The sequence below is a fragment of the Eumetopias jubatus genome, unplaced genomic scaffold (genome assembly GCF_037043125.1).
Source record: "Eumetopias jubatus isolate StellerSeaLion01/CBP00866 unplaced genomic scaffold, mEumJub1_p1.0 scaffold_7, whole genome shotgun sequence".
Lineage (NCBI taxonomy): Eukaryota > Metazoa > Chordata > Mammalia > Carnivora > Otariidae > Eumetopias > Eumetopias jubatus.
This window is the reverse complement of record NW_028274813.1, coordinates 118,945,663-118,966,473: the sequence shown is the minus strand read 5'-3', so window position 1 is coordinate 118,966,473 and position 20,811 is coordinate 118,945,663. Positions and strand designations below refer to the sequence as shown.

The 20,811-nt window shown below is 57.8% G+C and overlaps 1 protein-coding gene across 1 annotated transcript in view; it reads right to left on the bottom strand.

Annotated features, from left to right (window-relative positions):
• The window catches only part of ARNT2 (aryl hydrocarbon receptor nuclear translocator 2), a 123,217-nt gene extending 103,303 nt beyond the window's left edge, over positions 1–19,914 (bottom strand). Inside the window, exons 1-4 of the mRNA XM_028089417.2 lie at positions 19,802–19,914; positions 13,981–14,028; positions 6,303–6,516; positions 2,371–2,584 (exon numbers count right to left, since the gene is read on the bottom strand). Of these exons, the coding sequence (XP_027945218.1) occupies positions 2,371–2,584; positions 6,303–6,516; positions 13,981–14,028; positions 19,802–19,914 (589 nt within the window). The remainder of the gene's footprint in view (positions 1–2,370; positions 2,585–6,302; positions 6,517–13,980; positions 14,029–19,801) is intronic.
• Between the last annotated feature and the right edge of the window lie 897 nt (positions 19,915–20,811).

The window sequence follows — 20,811 nt, the reverse complement described above, 5'->3', positions numbered from 1 at the left end:
GGTTCACACTGTCCCTTTAAACTCTGCCATTAAAGCTTCCCATGGACAGAAGAGTCCACTCCACTCTGGTGAGTCAGTTAGCTAAACCCATGGCCGGAGCCTGACCTCCCCGTGGCCATGACGCCCCCTGCCATCTGCCCCAGCCCAGGCTCCAGACTGGGTTTCACAAAGCCACCTCCTGTGGTCAGACACAGAAGTCTAGGGAAAGATGGCTCTTGCCGGAAAAGGCGATTTCAGCTGTCAACAGCTAAATTTATTTATTTTCCTTTTCGTATCCCTCTGGAATGCTTAGTTTTGTAAGGTGTCTTCCTTAGAAATTTCTACATGGAGCTCTCTAGTTCAGCTCAAGGCTGGGGCAGCAGAGCGCGTCTGAGTCTGTTTCAGCGCCGTCATTCGACCTACGCATGGAGCTCCGTGCCGGGCCCGGTGTCACGGTTACAGAGACACAGAGGGGAGCACAGCACAGACCCCGTCCTCACACCTGAACCCCCTGCCCTCCCCCTCCTCTCATACGGCACTGACACCAACGCCGAGAACATTACTAGCATCTCCAGAAACAGCTGTACTCTGTCACTTCTGAAAACACTCAACTCAGGCTTATCAGGAGTGTTATGGGCTGGACTGGGTCCCCTCAAAATCAGTATATTGAAGCCCCAACCCCCAGAACCTCAGAACGGGACTGCATTTGGAGATGGGGCCTTTAAGGAGGTGATCCACATCAAATAAAGCCATGAGAGTGGGGCCCTAATCTCCTGTGACTGGTGTCCTTACAGGAGGAGAGAGACATCAGGGGTGCCCGGGCACAAAGCAGACCCATGAGGACACAGTGAGCAGGTGCCACCACCAAGGCAAGGAGAGAGGCTCCGGAGAAACCAAACCGCCAACATCTGGATCTTGGACTTCTAGAGTCCAAGACTGAGAGAAAATAAATTTCTGCTGTTCAGGCCACGTTCTGTGGTATGTCTTATGGCAGCCCGAGCAGACTCATACAATCAGCAAAGCACTGACTCATTCACTAGGCTTCAGCTGAACGCCTACTATGTGCAAAGCACTGAGGGAGGCTCTGTGGGCAGACACAGAAGTAAATGCACACCCAGCTGCTCTCGAGATGGCAGGGGCCTGACAGCACAAATACACCCACCATACAGAGGAATGCAAATATTACAGCACAGTCGGCCCTACGCCAACACTTGTTCGGAAAATGCAAATGTGTTCTAATGTGAGCGATGGATGGGGAAAACAACTTGCGCATAATGCGAATTTTGTGTCTGCTTATGCGTGATTTTGTCCGCAAGAAGCACTAGATGAACACAGAAAAGTGCACCCAGCCAAACGGAACCACACAGGCACACACACATGCACAAACACCTCGGACACCTGCCAGCCCCAGGTTGTCATGTGTTATGAGTCACCCCGTCCGTATCTGCTGTCACAACTCTCTTTGGACGTCTAACTTCACAGGACTATCCTTGGACCACCGCACAAAAACACACAAGGGGCAACCCTTCCAGGACTCACCTCCACGAGTAAATCTCACGCCAGCCTCAAGGTCCAGAGCCATTGTTATGCTTATATTTATGAATTTCTTAGGCATTTAATGTATAAAATTACGCTCCCATTTCTCCGAGGTTCCTATTCTTGTTTCTCGGTCAGTAATTCACTCTTGACTGTGTGGTCCTAACACATTTCTTCCCCATAAGCCCTGCAGTTTTTATTTCAAGAGTTTGTATACTGCAGTGATTGCCAGGAACATGCATGTTGCATTATAGCAGAACGGGCTTTATTTAAATGTTGCAATAAGGAACTCCATGGCAGCAAACTAAAGCCTAGGTAATAAACGCCCATGACCAAGATCACACGTAATGAAACACTTGAGGCATAAACCTCGTTACAGAATATGTGGTTCTGGCTAATGTACCAATATCTCCTCCTAGTGACAACATCCCCTAATTGCAGGTAAAACACAGGAAAAAAATGAATTAAAAAAAATTCAAGTATTAAAAATGAATTTTCAGGGGCGCCTGGGTGTCTCAGATGGTTAAGTGTCTGCCTTCGGCTCAGGTCATGATCCTAGGGCCCTGGGATCGAGCCCCACATCGGGCTCCCTGCTTGGTGGGGAACCTGCTTCTCCCTCTCCCTCTACTGTTCCCCCTATTTGTGCTCTCTTGCTCTCTCTGTCAAATAAATAAAATCTTTAAAAAAAAATCAATTTTTCAAAAGTTACAGGGTAAATGAAGCCATTGCACAAGCCGAGGCAAATATATGCCTTCACCTTTAGGCAACTTTTTCTGACCTCCAGCTTCCTGATCTGTTGACTGAAAGACATTTGTCTCCAGGGTCAAACAGCCTCATGGAGGGAGCCCCACTGACCTGTCATTGAGTTCTCTGAGGTGCACAGCTGCTCCCTCAGCTTCTCCACGTCGTCAGGATGCACCTGTTCATACAAGGTGCTTCCAAACCACTCCGACTGGGGCTGGTTCAGAACGGGGGTGACGGAGTCAGACACGTAAATCACTCGTCCTGTCTCTGCCGCGACTACAAACAGAAATCCATCGGCAGCTTCGAGGATGAGGTGCTTCAGTTCCTGGGAAGAAAGGACCGAGATGATGAGAGAGTGCGGACAAACCCCGTCTAATTAAATTTTCACATCAGCAACCTTCACCTTTTATTCCCTCACTGTGACACAAAAATAGTTTTAGAAACTTCGATTGCTTTTTATAATGGAAAAATAAGCTTAAAATGCACAAAGCTTGTCCTAGCTCTAAGATTCAGCTACTGTAAACACTGTTGGCCCTGATTTAACCAGCCCTCTCTTCGGGAGAGAGGAAACTTCCAGCCCGGGGGCGGGGGGGGGGGGCGGGGATGGAAAGCAAGGAGTGGTCACCAGAACCTGCCGGGCTGCCAGAGGTGTGAACAGCCTCACCTGTATCTTCAAAATGCACAAGAAGGGCCCAGCACACAGTGCTCCATATAAAAGGTGACAGGAAGGGAAGGGGAAGAGAGAGTGGAGAGCGAAGGACGGTCTCCCAGCCGCTGCGCCCACACTGATGGTGCACGCCCGCTCGCTCTCGTCCCGCACTCCCAGCCGGCAGCGTATACAAGAGTCTCTCCTCACATCAGCACGTCTGTCAAACTTCCAGGACTCCTGGACAGACACTCAGAGCAACGCTGGGAGGCGGCCCGGCACAGCCCATTGTCCCTATCACTTTAGAGTGAGAAGAGAGGTTAGCGGCCCCAGCCCTGGGGTCACGTTGACTCACCAGGCTCATGACTGTCACAAAAGGCAGGAAGAAAGCTGCTTGGAATCAATGAATGGGCAGCAGGAAGCCCTGCCATCATCCCCAGAGGGGTGTGAATGGAGCCAAGTCAACTTTGTTCCTTTTCTTTGCCTGAAGGCAGCTCAAGTGTGGCTGCCTACCCGTCATTCTCACATCAAGCTCAATGCAATGGGCTCCGTTCCTCGGGACGGAGGCGCTAACGCCCCGGCATGCCCCTGCGCCCACAGGTGTGCCTCCGAACACCCCTCACGCTGATGACGTTCCAAAGAACAAAGGTCAGCAGTCGGCAAACACTTCTTGCTGGGAATCCTTTGTTCGGATGTCACCTGACACAGAAGCCTCACGGGAACACCAATTATGCACCAGCTGCACACATGCAAAAGGTGGGACTCTGACGCCACTGGCCCGGCCCCAGGGCACTCCACGGACCCAAAGATCAGAAAACGGGGGTCTGCTGCTCGTGAGCAGAATCTGGGGGGCTCTAAGCCCTTGGCTGGGTCAGAATCCTTACATCCTCTGCCTGGGAACCTACGGTGGAAGGAGACTATACAGCATTGTCTAAGGAAAAGTTCATTTTGTCCCTTTCCCTTGCCTTGCACTTCTGCTGATCCGTGTCTCCTGGCCGCTCCCTCAGCTCAGAGAATGGGTCAGCGGTTTTATTTTCAGTGTCGGAAGAGCTTCCAACAGGAAGGACTAAGACACGGAGCAGGATGTCTGGGAAAGCTGGAGGGCGGGGGCAGAGGCTGAGGGCTGTGGGAAGGTTTACAGGACGGAGCCTCACCTCCATCACAGCCTCTCTGCCCACACTCCCCCACCCCGCCCCCAGGTTTGTCTCCTGGGAGCCTGTCACTCGTGATCAAGGTCCCGAGCCTCTGCGCTCCGGTTAAACCAACAGGAAGGCTCGCGAGCGTGGGTTCTGGAAGAAAAGGTGGCTCTCATCCACAGCTCTTGGCTGTGCACCTCTGGGCATGTTACTGTGCTCCGCTTCCGTTTCTCAATGGTTCTTCTCAGTGGGATTTTGTGAGTTTAAATGAGGTCTTGTCAACTATCATATGATTTCACTCATATGTGGAATTTAAGAAACAAAACAGGATCATAGGGGAAGAGAGGGAAAAATAAAACAAGATGAAATCAGAGAGGGGGACAAACCATAAGGGACTCTTAACTCTAGGAAACAAACTGTGGGTTACTGGAGCGGAGGGGGGTGGAGGGATGGGGTAACTGGGGGGTGGGCATTAAGGAGAGCACGTGATGGAATGAGCACTGGGTGCTGTATGCATCTGATGAATCACTAAATTCTATCCCTGAAACTAATAATACACTATATGTTAATTAATTGAATTTAAATAAAATTAAATTCAATTAAAAAAATAAAAATAAATGAGGTCTTATGTGTGGAGGCTTGGCAAGGGCTTGGCACACAGTCGGTGCTTAATACATGCAGCTGCTGTTAACATCAACCATGTGCCAAGGAACCAAGGGAGAAATACGGGCTGGACGCGCAGGATGTGCATGACTGCCTTCTTCCTCACTTCCTAATCCTCGGTCATAAGGATGAGGAGATTCATTTCAAACATGGACCTGGCAGGATTTTTGTGAATTAAGTGCAGATAAAGAGCGTTGTTCTTACCCCAGCGGCTAGGGGGCGTGTAACACGTTTCTGTCCCCCCTTGATCACACTGTGCCCAGGAAGCCCCACAACCACAGGAAGTGGGGGTGACCCCTGCGTCCCCTACGGAGGGCAGACGGGGCTGGGCGCCAAGCTCCCGGTGCTCCCGGTCACGGCCACCGCACAGCCACACCCCTGCGAGGTGAGGCACCCTGTGGCCCCCAGGATGGCGGAAAAGGAAGCCTCTGCCACAGGGCAGGCAGTCGCCCAAGTCGGCTCCCTCTCCTTTCCCTTTTTCCGAACCTCACCCCCAACTCGAACAGGTCCCGGCTCCGGCAGAACGGACAGTTCTGTCTCCAGACTCCCCTTTTGCTCCTGCCTCCCCCGAGGCCCTGCTTTCACGTTCTTCCCCCGCGTGTCAAGCCCCCACTCTCCGTCTCTCTGGGTGCGCTCCGGGGCCCCCTCAGAGCCAGGTGATGCTGGGGAGCCCTGGGGATGAAATCCTCCCTCACGTGGGGCTCTGCCCCTCCTGCACCCCCAGAGCACACTGTCCCACGACCGCCTCCCGGCCTGGCCCCCCGCCCACCACCGCACGCCAAAGACTTCCAGACCCACCCTTCTGTTCTTCCTGCGAAAGCCCTCAGCGTCAGGGAGGCCCGAAGCCCCTGCTCCTTTCCAAGATGAGCCAACCGAAGCTGACAGCGTCTGTGGATTTGCCCTCCGCCCGGCGCCCAGAAGAGCTGAGCACAGAGCACAGGCCTTGGGTTCATGCAGTGGTTTGTACAATCTGTAAAATACGAGCCCCGCCCCCAGCCATGTGGCGCCTTTGCTCTTCCCAACCCTTCAAGGCCTGTCCAGCGGTGAGAAGGGTGACTCCGGGGCCCAACCCACCTGCGCCGGCTCCTGGCCCGGCCGCCGAGCCATCCGTGGACACCCTCCAGGCCAACGGCAGACCCTTTCTAAGCCACAGCTTCCTTGTCTACACAGCAGGGACCAATACTTGGAGTACGCACAAAAACGCACGGAGACGGAGGACCCCGGCCCGGCCCAGGGCACCGGTCAGTGGAGCGCCCGCCATGCTGATCCTGTCACAATGATCACCACGACCGTCCCAAACTGCCACCAGCCTGGCGTCAGCACCACCGCCCGCAGAACGTGCGTCACACGGACCAGCTCCGTGTCACACGTGGCGCACAGCGAGGCTCATGAAGGTTAACGGGACACGTAAAAGCAGAAGGCACAAAGGCCGCACAAACACTGCCGTGAAGAAAGGAAGTGAAATTTCCTGATCTCACCTGTTCCTCAACCTTTAGCCCCTCTTCCCCGGGTCGCTTCGCTCACCCCGGAGACAGCTACTCTGTCCCCTTCCCAGTGACGCCGTCAGCCGAGGAAGGCCCGCGCGCAGATCGCGGTACCTGCTCCGTCAGGAAGGAAGGCTTGTAGGCGCCGTCCGTGGATTTGTTCCCGGTGCCCCTCATGGACTTCATGTGCGACACGGCCATGCGGAGGATGGTGAGCTTGTCCGGCTTGCGGGCCAGCGCGCTGCACGTGGGCACCATGTCCGACAGCTCCGTGATGTACTGTGTCATCTTGTTCCGCCGCCGCCTCTCGATCTCGCTGTGGTTCTCTCTTCCCGAAAGCACAAGAGCAGGGCGGGGGGAAAGAGACGCGTCAGATCGGAGGTCACCATTGAACCGGACAAAATAGGGCACATCCGTGGGCACAAAGGGACCGAGAGCCACTCCGCCTCCTAGCGGCTGGTGCTCTGCACACATGTGGGCGTGGCGGCTCGCAGACGCCCTGATCGGCCTTTGTCTCTGCGCGGGGGCCACACAGGCCGCTACGGGGCCCCGTCTCCCCCGGAAATGTGTCGCGAACCCTCCCATCACTCCCACGCACCCAAGTATGCTTCTCTAAGCACGGACAGTTCAGGCCGCGGGAGGTGAACCAACAGGGCTCCATCCACACACCGGGATCTGTGCGTGGCGGGCAGACCCTGCACGTTCACACACGCCTGCACGCTCATGGAGTCACGGTCCGTGGGGATGTGTGCCTTCCTTCGGCCCTCGCGTAAGATGCACCACGTGGCCTCGCCACCCTTCCATCACTAAGTGGGCGGCAATGCCACAGACAGACCTCTGCTCTAGGCCCCACACACCCTCTGCCGAGAACAGGTGCACCCCTGGCTTATTCACCAGCCGACTGGCCAATTAAAATTTAAAAAGCACCGTGAGGGATTACTGAATTCAACCTCTGTGATGTGTTAAGATGAAAAACTAGCAGAAAGGACGGTCGAATGTTTGCATCTTGGTATTATTACCTTTAGGATGAAAGACAGTAAAAGCCAACTCAGCTCCACAACCCTGGCAGGAAGCTGTTACTTGGATTTAAAGAACGGTCTGGAAAGACACGAGACGTCTGCAGTAGGGTTTAGGGCTTCACCGGACTCCGAGCAGGAGAGGGACACGGACCGCACACAAGGAACAATGTGGATGAGGCTGCCTGCCCACCCCGCGTGTACCGAGTTGGCTGAACACCCACCCTCCCAACCGGGCAACAGATGGGCCATCGGGCACAACCACACGCCGGCCCCAGCGGTGCACACTGAGGGCCCCTGCCCGCGCCAGCAGGGGAAGGCAGGCCCGCAGCAGAGCTCACGGTGCTGGGGCGAGCTGACCCCGGCAGCCCGGCGGGCACCTTCCCCCTCCGTCCGAGGAGTGTGCTGAGCCAGGCACCGTGGGGAGGGGCCGAGAGGAGACAAGCATCGCCCGCTCCCGTCCTCCAGCAGCCGGGGGGTTGGCCAGGAGGGTGAGGCAGCGCCTTAAACAGTGGAAAGGAAGCCTGGATACAGCTAAATGCTATGAAAGGCACGTGGAGCATAAAAACCACAGGGCAGAAGGAGAAAGGACAGAGGTGGCGGCCCAGGGGGCCACAGCGCTGGAGGGGCGGGCCTCGACCCAGCAGCGGGACCAGCAGGTGTATTCCGGGAGAACAGCAGGGTCAGAAAGGCGCGGGCAGCCGGATGGAGGGCAGGCTCGGCCTGGGAAGCAGTGAGGAACGGGGAGCACGAGAAGTGGGGGTGCTGCCCAATCCCAGAGGGAAAGCTGGGAGAACCGCGAGCTGACAGCTGAGCCCCAGGAGTGGTGCAAACTCCCGGAGGTGGCGCCAGGGCCCCGCTCCTCGGGGCAGACACCACCCAGGGAAGGACGCCCACCATTCGGGAGAAACGGCTCTCGGGTGATTGGCTAGGGCTTGCTTACTGTGGGGAGTGGGGAGGCAGCCACAGGAAGGGGGTGGGGGCAATCACGGAGAACGGGGGCACTAGGTCAAGGCATTCCCGCGTGCTCCAAGGAACGCCGGCTCCTTCCCTGGAAGATCCTCTCCACCGTTCCAAAGTGGGTAAAGAAGTCACGGGAGCCCACCCGGAACCGGCCCTCCTCGCCGTCTCCCGCCCTGTGCCCTGCACCATGCACCTGGTGCACCGCTCTGGCCCCAGGACTCCGGGGAAGGCTGGGCGAGCCTCGTCGGGCACTCTGCCCCATCCCCCAGGCCAGCTTGCAAACGGGTAGGAGACACGGTGCAGAAAATGCTGCCCGGGGCTGCGGAAGGGGGTGTGACGCTGGGCAGGAAGTCCGGCCACTCAGGGACAGTGGTCACGATGCAGGATGCAGCCTATCCACTCCGCCCGCCCCGCACGCCTTCCCTCCCGTCTCCTGCCCAGATGCTCTCCTGAGGCGAACGTGCATCCTCCTCCCTGATAGCCGGAGGGGAGCCTGCATCTTGCTGGGCTTTCAGGGAACACCCTTCCTGTCCTGGCCAGCCCTCCCTGGGCAGCAGGGCAGAACATCAGGAGAGTCGAGAAGGCCCAAGGAAAGCCATTTTATGCAGCCCCACGACAAGGCGGGCCACAGGCCCTGCAGGAGGACCCACAGAGGCACAGCCAGTTGGGACGTTTCCCTGGCTTCTCAGGCTTCCCCTGAGAGGGGCAAAGGATGTTTCCTCCCTGGGAAGGAGGCAGGTGCCCTGCCCCCCCGGCCGCCATGCAAGGCAGTTTTCTGCAAGACACCCATGTGTCTAGGCTGAAGATAAGGTTCCGTGCAACACAGAGGTGGAGGCGGAGAAAGCCCCAGTCCTCCAAAGAGGGGCCTTTGAAAGCCCAGCCTCTGATCACCCCTGCCCCCCACAGGACACACCCCCTCCATGTTTATACAGCAGTTTCCAGCTCCCCAGGGCCTCAGCGATCACCGCATCTGACCCCCTCCCCCCCCCAGCCCACCAACCACCCTCTGTGGAAGAGGGGCCTGAGGCTCAGAGAGGTGCTGACTTAGCAGGACCTGAGCCAGGCTCCTCAATGGCGTGCTCCCTGGTCCTGGATCTGGAGCCAGAATGCCCCTGCCTGAGAGGCAAAGACAGCTAAGGCATCAAGGGGGGCGGGAAATGCCTGGCAGCTTCCAGAGAGACACAGCTCAGGACGACTGATGACCCCAGAGATGATTTCCTCCCCAACAAAGTCCTGCTGTTATCCGGACACTGTCACTGCAAGTCAAGCTTCATCTCTGCAGGACAGAAGCCGAGGAGTGGGCAGCCAGACAAGGTGAGAAAGGCACCAAAACCACATCAAGCACACGAGCGCCAAACATCTCTACGAAGAGCAGACTGGCCCACATCGGCCTGAGGAGAGAGAGCGGGCTCCACCGGAAACAGATTTCATTCCAAAGCATCTTGACCCTAATCCTAACCCCAACCAATGAAACCAAACCTCCCAACCAAACTCCCTGCTCATCTGGTTGCTTGTGGGCCCCTCTCTGCCAAGGTCAACCCAGCTTGTCTGCAACGCCCTTCTGGTTCATGAGATCCAAGGAAGCTGAGGCACAGAGAAGTCTAGAAAGTCTGGGAATGTTCCTCTTGGGTCTGCTAAATCTCTCCTTGCTGTAAAGAGAGCTGACATGGCCAACGCACGTGTGCCAGATGGGGTGGCCGGTCAGATGACAGAGGACAACCTTTGCTGCTTCCTGGCCATCTTCCCTGCCTCAGAAGTACTTTGAGCATCTTCCCACCTAGAAACAAGATACCCAGCTTTCTCAGCTACAACGCAGTCTAAGAATTATGGGAAACAACAACCCTCCACTTTGTCGGCCAGGAAAGATCTCTGCAGGACAGCCTGCCACACAAATTTCTTCCCTTATCAACACGGCTTTCATCATCATACAGGGTGGTAAATTCAGATGGAAGGATTAAAACTAAAATATCATCACAATCTGTCAAACCAGAAAAAATGCACACAAGCGTAAATATTGCACAGAATCAAGCAGAAAGTATCAAAATAGATGGGATGAAAAATAGAAGGCCAACCATGTAGAAACCTGCCTATCACTAATATCCTCACTTTTGGATAACGTTAGAGGCTCGCTGGCTAAACTCTACAAAATATAAGCCGTTAACTCCGGGAAGAGACAAGTCACCCAGACGGTGGGACCTCGGGAAGGTCACTTAGACCCATTCGTGAAGGGTGGGAGAGCCCAGTAAAACCTCCAGGGTTTGGGGTTCCAAGCTTACAGGTCACCCCACGCCCGTGGCCGGGTTCACAGCCGGAGCCATGAGAGCGCCTGAAAGGTCGTTTGGATGTTTGGAGAAAGGGTACAGAATGAGCCCAAATACAACAAAAATCCAGTTGATAACATACAGTGAACAAGAATGACAGGTTTGGGAGGGAGCACCCAGTTGTTCCTGAGTTATAAATCTAACCTTACAAATATGTGGATGAGTCGTGTTTCCATTCCTTTCTTTTAATGAACCACGCACGCACACGTACACACATACATGTAAACCACACGAAGGACACGGCGTGTAGCTCTGACCTTTGGTGACAGCTCTGGGACGTCAGCCGTCCCACCCACGCAACAATATTCCCGCCGCTCCCCACTGGTGGCAGCTGACCCCAGCTGTGGCACAGGAAGAAATCCCAGGACTCATCAGAAAATGTACCACCGGGGTGGGGGCCACGAAGGGAGGAAGGAGGGCCTGAAGCACGGCGCCGTATGAGGAAAGGGTTTGGCCTCTCCTCCAGGGGGACTGCTGGCCCTGCTGGGCGGGATGGGTGCTTGCCCCCCCCAGGTGGGCCAGGGCCGGGGGGCTCATGCTGGCCTCCACAGAGGTCTGCCCCACTCCCAGCTGCCGGGGAGACTCGTCTTTGGAGGAAGCTTTCTGGTGTGTGACGGGTGTTCCCGGAGACAGCCAGTTCCCTGAGGTCAGGCTGCCCTCCCCAGACATGGCCCCAGGACAGAGGTCGCTCTGCACCCTGGCTCCTCTCGGCCTCTCTGGGCGAAACGCCCCTCCTGTGACATGCAGGCCCGCGTCTCTACCACCCGAGAGACCCTTGTCCCTGTGGCCCGTGGACTGCACCAGCGGACGCCGCCCGGTGCGGGGGCCCTGCCCCAGCACAGCCAACAGCCGCGGCGCCAGGGCGCAGGTAGCCCACCCTCTGTCGCCACCCCCTTCCCGGGAGCCTTCCCTCCTCCAGCAGACCTCCGCCAAACGCTCCCAGGGCTGCGGCGTCCCCCTATCTGCGCGTGGCTCCGCAGCGCCCCGGCTGCCAGGGAGCCGGCTGTTGCCCCATGCAGGCCCTTCCTCATCTGGGGGGCGCAGAGGCTAACGAGGCGTCTGAGGCCGGAGTCTGGGCTGCCCCCGGGCGGACTCCGAGGGCGCCAACAGGGGAAGGGGTGGAGGAGCACAAGAGCCCACCGGCTGCGGCAGACGAGGGCCCCCTTCTGGGAGCCTCCAGGCGCCCTTCCCTGTCCCACGGGGATCAAGCCTCACGCCTTCCCGGCTCCCGGCCTCACTCGGGCCGCTCTTGGAGCTGTCCTCTGGTCCTCTGCTCGACGCCAGCCGCCTGGGTGTCCGCCCCTCTGCTGCCCCTGCCCGGTACCCCAGCCCTACACCCGGGGGGAGTGGGCACCCCTGTATCCAAGCCACTGGCCGTCACTCTAAGAAAACGGACTGCCTTCCTGTGTGACTGGGGCCATAGGGCCCGAAGACAAACGGCGACAGGAGGTCCGACGGTGGGCAGGACGACTGAATCTCAGACCACCCTCAAGGAAGGCTGGGAAGGCTGGCTGAACGGACGTCAGGGACGGGAGGCACGGCTCCGCACCCTGGTCAGCTTCTGAGGCACAAAACCGCGCTGGGTGCCGGCCCGCGCCTCAGCCGCCCTCTCGCCCGGGGCTTCTCGGGGCTGACTGTAAGCAGAAGGGCTGGGGCAGGAGCGGCCCCCAGGTGGGCCAGGCACCACACTGGCGGGACCCCACCCCTGCCCTGCACGGTGGCCGTGGCCACTGGCCCAGGGGAGGGTGGGGGTGCTGTGCACACGGCCCAAACCCTGAGCGGCTCAGGTGCACCTGCGGCTGACAGGTCGTCGGCCACCCCGCCGGGAGACGGCGGTGCGACCCCGGGACCCTACAGACGCAACCGAGAAAGAAGCACCAGCCTAAGTTGCAAACCCGCCCCAGCCTCCCCTCTTGTTTTTAACACGTGGGGGAAGGCTGTGGCCGCAGAAGCCTCGGTCTGAACTCTAAGTAGAACCGGACTTGCTGACAGCCATAGGAGACCATTGCCCAGAGGCCAGGGTTTGTTTCTCAATGACGGGCCTTCAGACAATGAACTCCTTGTATCCTGCACTGTGATTTCATCGTTGACACCGATCTTCGATGTCAAGCGAAGGTCACTCCGCATCTCTGCCCGTCTGTCCTGAGACCCCAGAAATCATCATTTCCTGAGCTCGACCCGGTCTGGAATGTTATCTCGAGGGGGATCCTGACCCAGAGACATCAAGAGTCGTCATCTCCTCAGGAAGGGAGGCTGTGTGGGGTGAGCACAGACCAGGACAGGGAGGCACGTGCCCACATTCCCAAGGCTAGTTCTGTCTCGGGAACAAAGTGCTCCCTGCGGCTAGAGCTTTTCCCAAGAAACAGGTGACATCCGAGCTGGGGCCCCGCTGGCACCAAGGGACATCCCCACACTTCTGCTACCGGCACTCATGTCTTGTTCTGATGAGAAACTCCGGGGTCGTTACGGAGCAGAGCATTCTCCATGTCCTCTCTGTGGTCTCCCCCAGAGCTGAGGCGCAGGACGGTGCACAGTATGTTTGCTGCGGATGTGCAGGCTCCGGGGAGGCCCGGGCACGACAACGGGACACCTGTGCCTCTCTGGTTTGGGGAGGAAGTGGGCTCAGTCACAGCCACTGCCTTGGGGTGAGCAGCCTGGGGAGGTCCGTGGGCCCGGGGCTCCCCACGGACATCGTTCTTCTAAGAACCAGGCCGTCAATCTAAACTGTGAAGTGCAGACAGCACAGGAAGGGACCCATCACCAGGGGCAGGTTTTCAAGTTCATCAGCAGCCAGGAATTAGGACTGCCGGGAGGTGGGGAGGAACGTCCAGGCAGGCCGCTCCGTGAGTGGACCGAGGACAGATGGGCACTTTGCTAAGATCGATGGCATGATCTGTGCCTCTCTCTCAACACTCCCAGACCTCCTACTTAACTTCAACGAAACAAAACCAGAAAAACGAAAGGAAAAAAGGAAGAAAGGGAGAGAGAAAGAGGAACGGGCCGAGGGGCGGTTGCCCTGATGTGCTGACCGCCAGCAGCACCCGTGGCCTACTGTCCTTTCCGGGACACGGTCTGCACTCAGGTCAGCCCCCCGAGCCTGGCTCCCACGCCGCAGTTCTAGGGCTCGCATCCAGGACAGGGCCACCCCGGTTCCTTGCGTGTCCCCTTACTGTCTGTGGTAGGAAAAGAGGCTGTATCTTGATTGTCTTTTCTAAACTTGAGCTCTAGTCTGTCTTTTCAAAAGGAGTCTCTAAAACTCGGCAGTCAGTGCTCCATCTGAAGGGCCACCAGAGCTCATACCGCGTTAGCACCCTCCCTCGGCGATGCCAGCCGGGGTGCCGCCCGTCCCGGTCAAACGCGGGCACAGGGCGAGGGGCAAGCCGGGGCTCAGACGACAGACCACGGCGTTCTCAGTGACAGAAGACACCGAATCCCTGCGTATCCCTCCCACGGTGACAGCTGGCCGTTGGCTTCCAAGGAGCGTAAACTCACCTTGAAAATTTGCTGGGCCCCTCTCCATCCTCCTCATCAAAGTCCATCCTGAAAAGCCAAGAGCATGAGGAGACTCATTACAGACAGAACATTTCCCAGGTGACCCAAGCTGCTAGCACCACCCAGGGGGTCTCGTTCAGTCGGACGGACGTGTCCCAGTCCCAACCCTCAGGAAACGCCACAGCCAGCAAGCAGGCTGGGGACCAGAGGGGGCAAAGGAAGGGCCTCTGTGTGAGCGCCTTGTGTTGTATGGTTGGGAACCCGAGCAACAGTGCTGTGGCGCCGACCCATGCCCTTGGGGTCCCACACAGGCCGCCGGCCGCTTGCTCGGCTCAACGCCCCCTGTGTCCCCCCGCAACTCTGGGGGCTCCTGCCCCCCTCCACCTCGTTTATTCTGCACCGAGACCGCATTTTGCACTTTATTTTGCGGTACATCGTCAGCAGGCTCAAAAAGCTCAAGGGGCTCAGAAAACAGGAAGCTTTAAGAGCGATAGACGGATTAGCTCAGGTCGTGCGGCTTCAGAATGTGGCCGGTCTGGATGAGTCAAAGTGAAAAGGGCGTTTCAGGCCAGTGTCCCCGCAAGTCCAAACCCAAACAAAGGCAAGGGGACCGAGAAACAGTTATCTGGGACCTGAGCGACTCCAAGTACTCGTTCGTCTGCTCGTTGAAACTCACCAAAGACTCGGAACCCACTTTCCTGGGCCTCTCAATATAAACATAAAACTAAAAAGTCTTGATAGGTATTTGTTTAACTAATACCCCAAACTCTCCTTCTCGAAACACCAATCCTCTCTAAGGTCAATTAACATTACCCCTGAAGATGCTGGGGTCATTAATTAGTATTAAACTGTACCCAGAATGTTCCAAGAGCAAAGTGAGAAATAGTGCAGATGTCCTGGTTCTCCTGGACATTCAGGGAGAGGGGGGCTGCTTGGGGAAAAACACCCCAGAGCCATGGCATTGTCCTGCCCGTTCTTAGTGGGCCCGAGGGCCCAAGCGAGGGGCAGTCCCGAGGACTCCCAGCAGAAGGGAGACGGGCCTGCCTGTAGCCAGGACGAGAGCTCGCCTCGGAGCAGCTCAGCACAGGACTGCAGGGTGTGCCAGCCCGTAGGGAACGGGCTCCCCACCCTGGCTCTAGGTGAGCAGTGGTGACTCGGGGAAGGAACGGGAAGCCCAGGCCACCAGGAACGGCCAGGTGCAGAGGCAGAGACATCCCCGCACACACACACGCACACACACTCTCTCTCTCTCTCTCTCACACACACACACACACATGCACGCGCGCGCACACACACACACACACACACACACACACACAAGAGGTCCCTAATGAGACAAATGGTCTTCTCTCGGCTGCAGGCTAACTCAGGGAACTTAAGGACTGGAGTTAGGGCAAAGGAGTATTTTCTTCTTTACAACGGGATCATTCACTTGTTTTTGTTTCGCGTTATATGCAGGGTGCCCAGAGTCCTAATCTGGGCATCCGTCTTTTTGGGATGACCTGAGGGGATCCAATGAGATCCAATCTCATTTCCAGGCGCGTGGGTCACACTAGCTGCTAGAACAGAAGAACAAAGGCGTCAGATCAGAGTAGGGAGGGACAACAGCAATGATAACCAAACCCCGACGCACCCAGGGCAGGGCAGGCAGGGAGGAAACACAGTCGGGGAGGGAAGGAGAGGGAAAGACCGAGTACACACCACTGCGGAGACACACACAGCCAGGCACCGGGCCGCCGCTGCAGACTCGCCTATGCTGTGGGCAAATGGGGGCCAGATGCACGGCCTTCCGAATGGAGGAAAGCCATCGATATCCTGCATAATCACTAGGCCACCACCTCACCTTTGCCAGAAAGGACAGCTGGGCAAGCCCACCCAAAATGCGGCTCCCGCGTTCCCGGAGCCACACTGCCACCCAGCGCTCACCGCGGGAAGCGCCACGGTGCTGGCCACACAGAGATGAGATGACTTAACCCCAGGGACCGGCAGACGTTTCAGAGTTACGGAAAAGAAAGTGCATTTTCAAAATTCCTAAGGACGTATGTCAGCATGTAGCAAAACCTCGAGTGAGTGTGAGATGTGCGGTTATCTTTTTAAATGCCTGTTAGCACAAGTTGATAGGAGTGTGATAACCAGGCTCCTGCAAGATGCCACGTATCAGTCAGCGCCTCCCCACCCCCCCGGCCTCATCCTGCATGATTTTGGGGGTAATTAGGGTGACAAAGCATCCCGATTTTCCCGGAGTAAGAGCAGTCGCAGGATACAGGACTTCGGTGCTAAAACTGGGAAAATCCCAGGCCAACCAGGGCAGTTGGTCACCCCGGTTTTCGTAAAGACAGCTCCGTTCTTTACCTGGACCCTGACGGCCCAGACAGGCGGGGACATGAGCCATCTGGGTGGGCACGTGGCCCCAGATGAGGCCAGGTCAGCGGCGGCTCCATGGAGGGAGCCAAGGGCGTAAGGAAGGGACAGCCCTGCTCTGGAGCCAGAGTTTCCTGAGTCAGGGCAGAGCTCAGGAACCAGGATTTGTCCACAGAAAATTAGAGATCACAAAAGTATGCCTCCCCATCCATGCATATGTGATCACCCATGTGCAGCGGTCCGATTCTGTAATTCAGAAGAGCACGATGTGGGCGTAAGCCCAGAAGAGACTTCAGTCCACAAATGACTGGTCAGATGCTCAGGGTAACTCCCTGACCCCACAAGTCTCACACTCCTGGGGACACAGGCTCCCCAGAGCAGCAGTCCCCAGGACACTGATCCCCTACTTTAAATGTGACTACTGGAGCTAGGCTTATTTCTTCTGCTCTAAAAACTCTAAGTAAATCATCCTTTGTTTTATGTCTTTTATGTGCCTCTATTATACTGAAGCATCTGGATAATAAAAGAGAGAAATCCAGATAGGACTCTGAAGTCCTACTGTATTCACTTTAAAGAATTCAGTACAATACGTGGATGATGCAAGAGTCTTCAAAGGATGGGCTGAAAATGCACCGCCTCACTTCCCTGTCAATGAGCAAGAATTCTTGGCTCAATAAAACGCCAGGAAAGCGTCTCTGAGCTTGTGATTAGTTCAGAGTGCGTGATGTGTCCCCAGGACCGTGACTGTGTAGCAACCGTGCATTATCAAAGGGGATTCACTCACGCTCTTAGGAGAAGGGCAGGTCCCAGAGTGCCAGCATAGGAGGGCCCTGGGCCACCCCGAGGAGCCTGCTAACGGCACGGGAAGTCACGGGTGCGGGACCGGCGGTCCTCCGGGGCCTGGACCAGCCACTGCAGCCACAGTGGTGCCAGACATAAGCACACGAACATTAGCCAAAGGAGACACGTGCTTATGAGAATACGCCTTGTCTCTGACCACATTTCCCCAGCCGTGGACGGACACACTGGTGTAAGGGCTGTTCCCAGTTTGGAAATAGTTTTCCTTGATGACAGTCCTTTTAAGCCCAGCATTGGGCTCCAAGGTGGGGGTGAAGAGACCCCCACGACTAAGGCTGGCTTTGGGGGCAGAGCCTGTCCCATCCCTGCCACTGCCCTGCTTCACCAGAAGTGGGCCCCTCCCACCCTGGCGCTGAGATCCGGGAGGTCTCGACAGAAGGGAACAAGGTGACTCGCTTCAATTCATCTCTCCCACACATGTGGAATCACTTTTCAAAGAATCTGAAACTCCTGAACCTTCACCTTGTGTGCTGGCGGCCAGTGGGGCGCTCAGCTTGCTGACGGCTCCCGGGGAAGGCTCTCAGGAGGGGAAGAACGTTCGAGCCCGAGGGATCCACAGGGATGGGCCAGACAGGCGGCCGGCGGATCCCAAACCTGCCAGGAGCCAGCTCTGCGGGGCGCGAAGCACCAGGAGGGATGGGCGGCTGGCCCGGGAAACCGGGTCAGGGACAGAGGGCAGGAAGGAGATCCTCGCCTCTCGCCGCTTCCCCTCCCTACCACCCGAGCCCCTCTCTCTTCCCCTCCCTCCCTCCATGTCTCTCCAGCGCCCCACAGGCTCAGGGAGGAGACAAGGTGTTTAGGCTGCGGTCAGGTATTGTCAGGGGCAGACCAGCTGTGTAAGGCACCAACTGCAAGAACTATTCTGGAAAGAGCCCTGTGCAAACGCATGTGTCCTTGCTTAGACACCGAGGATAAGCCCCTAAGTCCCTGGGGTTTCGCAGAAGGAACCACGGTTAAGTTCCCGTGCTCCCTCCCTGTGACAGGGAAAAGGAAGCAGGCTTGGTCCTCTGAATGAAGACAGTGGGTGACAGCCCTCCCGTCTGTCTTAAAGGGCCCACGCCGTGTCTACACTGTTGGCCAGCGTGTGGGCGGTTGCTGTCCCTCCCCTTGAATCTCCCGCGTCTTTTCTTGATGTTTGACTTCCGTGGCTGGAGGTGGTATGACCTCCAGGCTCTGTCTCAGCCCGCTCCAGGTCCCGCTTCCGCCTCCAGCGCATGTCGTGTGGGCGTGCGTGTGTGTGAGATCAGGTAGGGAAGGGACAGCTGGGGACGTCTTCAGAAAAGAGCCTGATCCATGGTCCAATCATCAGCCAGGTTGGCCAGTGGAAGTTAGGGCCTGGACATGGGCTAGGGTCAGCTTCGGCCCCTGCAGCCCAGCCCTGCACACAGACCACCCCCCCAGCACCGTGCAGGAGGTGGGGGGGGGCAGGAACTCCTAGCAGGGGCTTAGAACCGGCCCCCAGCACGGAGGGGCTGCTCGCCCTGCAAACAGGGGTCGGCCTGAGCATCTCTGCCTGTACCTGACCCCTCCCCCACCTCCCTGTGCCAACCTTTCTGGAAACAGGAATGGGCCTGCCACAGGGCTCCATGTCTCAGCCTTTCCCACCCTCTCAGTATGAACTGAAAGCTGAGCCCCTCCTTTAAAGACCATGCTGCACCCAGAGCGATGTTCTCACACGATCTAGACCTGCAGCACTGAACACGCGGTCCACTCCGGGCCGTCCTGCACACCTGCCCCCCTGCCCCTCCCAGAGCCCCGATGGGTAGAGGGACCGCAGGTCTGGAACACGGCCGGCTGGCGCCAGGGCCCGCCCTGCAGGCCTGGGGCTGGGGCCCGTGCGTCCCCGGCTCCTGGGGAGCCCTGGGCTGTCGGAGGCAGGCTGATTCTACTTCATGAGAACTGTTATCAGCTAGTTCACTGAAAACCACACGACTGGATGCGGAGAGGGGCCGGGGGACAGCGGGGTGCGAGAACGTCCGTCTTGTTGTCCCTGCAGGCATCTCTGTTACTGGCTGGTGTGTTTGAGATCTCCGTCTGGAACTCCAGGAGCCGCATGCATGAAGAGATGCGGTTTTCGGGTCCATCAGCCCAAGGGCGATGTTTCCATGCCCGCCCCCCCCCCACCCCCGCCAGGCACTGGCATGTACCACGGTCGCAAGGCAAGCACATGAGGCACACACCTGGCCTTCAGCTACGGTGCTGAAGGAGCCAAGGTTCGGAAAGTTCTAGCACACCACCCGGCAGAGACCGGCTGCCCGCGGGGCTGGGGCTCAGACCTGCAGCGCTGCCCTGAGGCTGGGGTGCTCCCACAGGGATACTTGTGAGCTCCCCCCGCCCAGAGATGGCCTGAGCAAGGCCCAGCAGGATCACGAAGCGCCTCCCCACCATGAGGCCAAGCAAACAGAAGGCCGCAGCTGGGTGCTGGGGCGGACACTTAGAAGTTAATCACATGCATACTTGGGGATCTTGCAAAATCTAAACAGCACACAAACTGCTGAGCTTTTATTCTCCAGGAGGGGGAGAGACAGTATTTCCCTAACAGGTCAAGAGCGTTGCGCAACATGGATGAAGCCCGATTCCTGGAAACGTTGAGTCTGCTTACCCAGAACGCCGCTTTCCTCCACGGGCCGGCATGGCCCCGGTCATCCTCACCTGTCCGGTGGCCGCCATGGGGGCCACGGGCAAGGTCACCGATCCAGGGATGTCGGAAGCCATTTCTGGAATGCAGCAAAGAAGAGAGGTTTGATCAATGCCAGGAACAAGCAAGACAGTTGTCCAGCAGTCCCAGAAGCAGCAGGTGTAAGGAGAGCCCAAGGCCCTGGGGCCACTTGGCCCACATTAGTTACGTGACTCAGGTGAGCTCTTCCCCTGGCTGGGCTCCGCCTTTCTCCTTTGGAACAGGCCCCCTATCCCAGGCAGTGCCCCCCAGGCAGGCCCCCTATCCTAGGCAGGGCCCCCCAGGCAGGCCCCCTATCCCAGGCAGGACCCCCCAGGCAGGACCCCTATCCCAGGCAGGGCCCCCCAGGCAGGCCCCCTATCCCAGGCTGGCCTCCTATCCAAGGCAGGACCCCCCCCCAGGCAGGACCCCCCAGGCAGGACCCCTATCCCCGGCAGGGCCCCCCAGGCAGGACCCCTATCCAAGGCAGGGTCCCCCAGGCAGACCCCCTATCCAAGGCAGGACCCCCCAGGCAGGACCCCTATCCCCGGCAGGACCCCCCCAGGCAGGACCCCTATCCCAGGCAGGACCCCCATGGTGGTTAAAGAGAGCACGGATCTGCAGCTTCCATAAGGGACTCCGGGTCACCTGCGGCAGGTAAGACTTCCACGGATCCAGGCAGCGTGGCCAGAGCCTGAGCAACCATGGCCATCGATGGAGCGAAGCCACAGGAGTCAGGCTGGGGTCCCCGATGCTCTGCCCCAAACCTGGGCGCTTGTCTGCAGGTGCAAAGGCTGTCCCCATCCTGACTCTGGACTCAGAGCCCTGACTATAGGGCCCCACATGGCCCCACCGCTCGCACAGGCGGTGCGATGGCCCGTCCGAGGTGCCCCAGCTCTCCACAGCCAGCCTCCCCGGGATCCATGTTAATTCCAAGAAGAAGCAGGTGTGGGGCT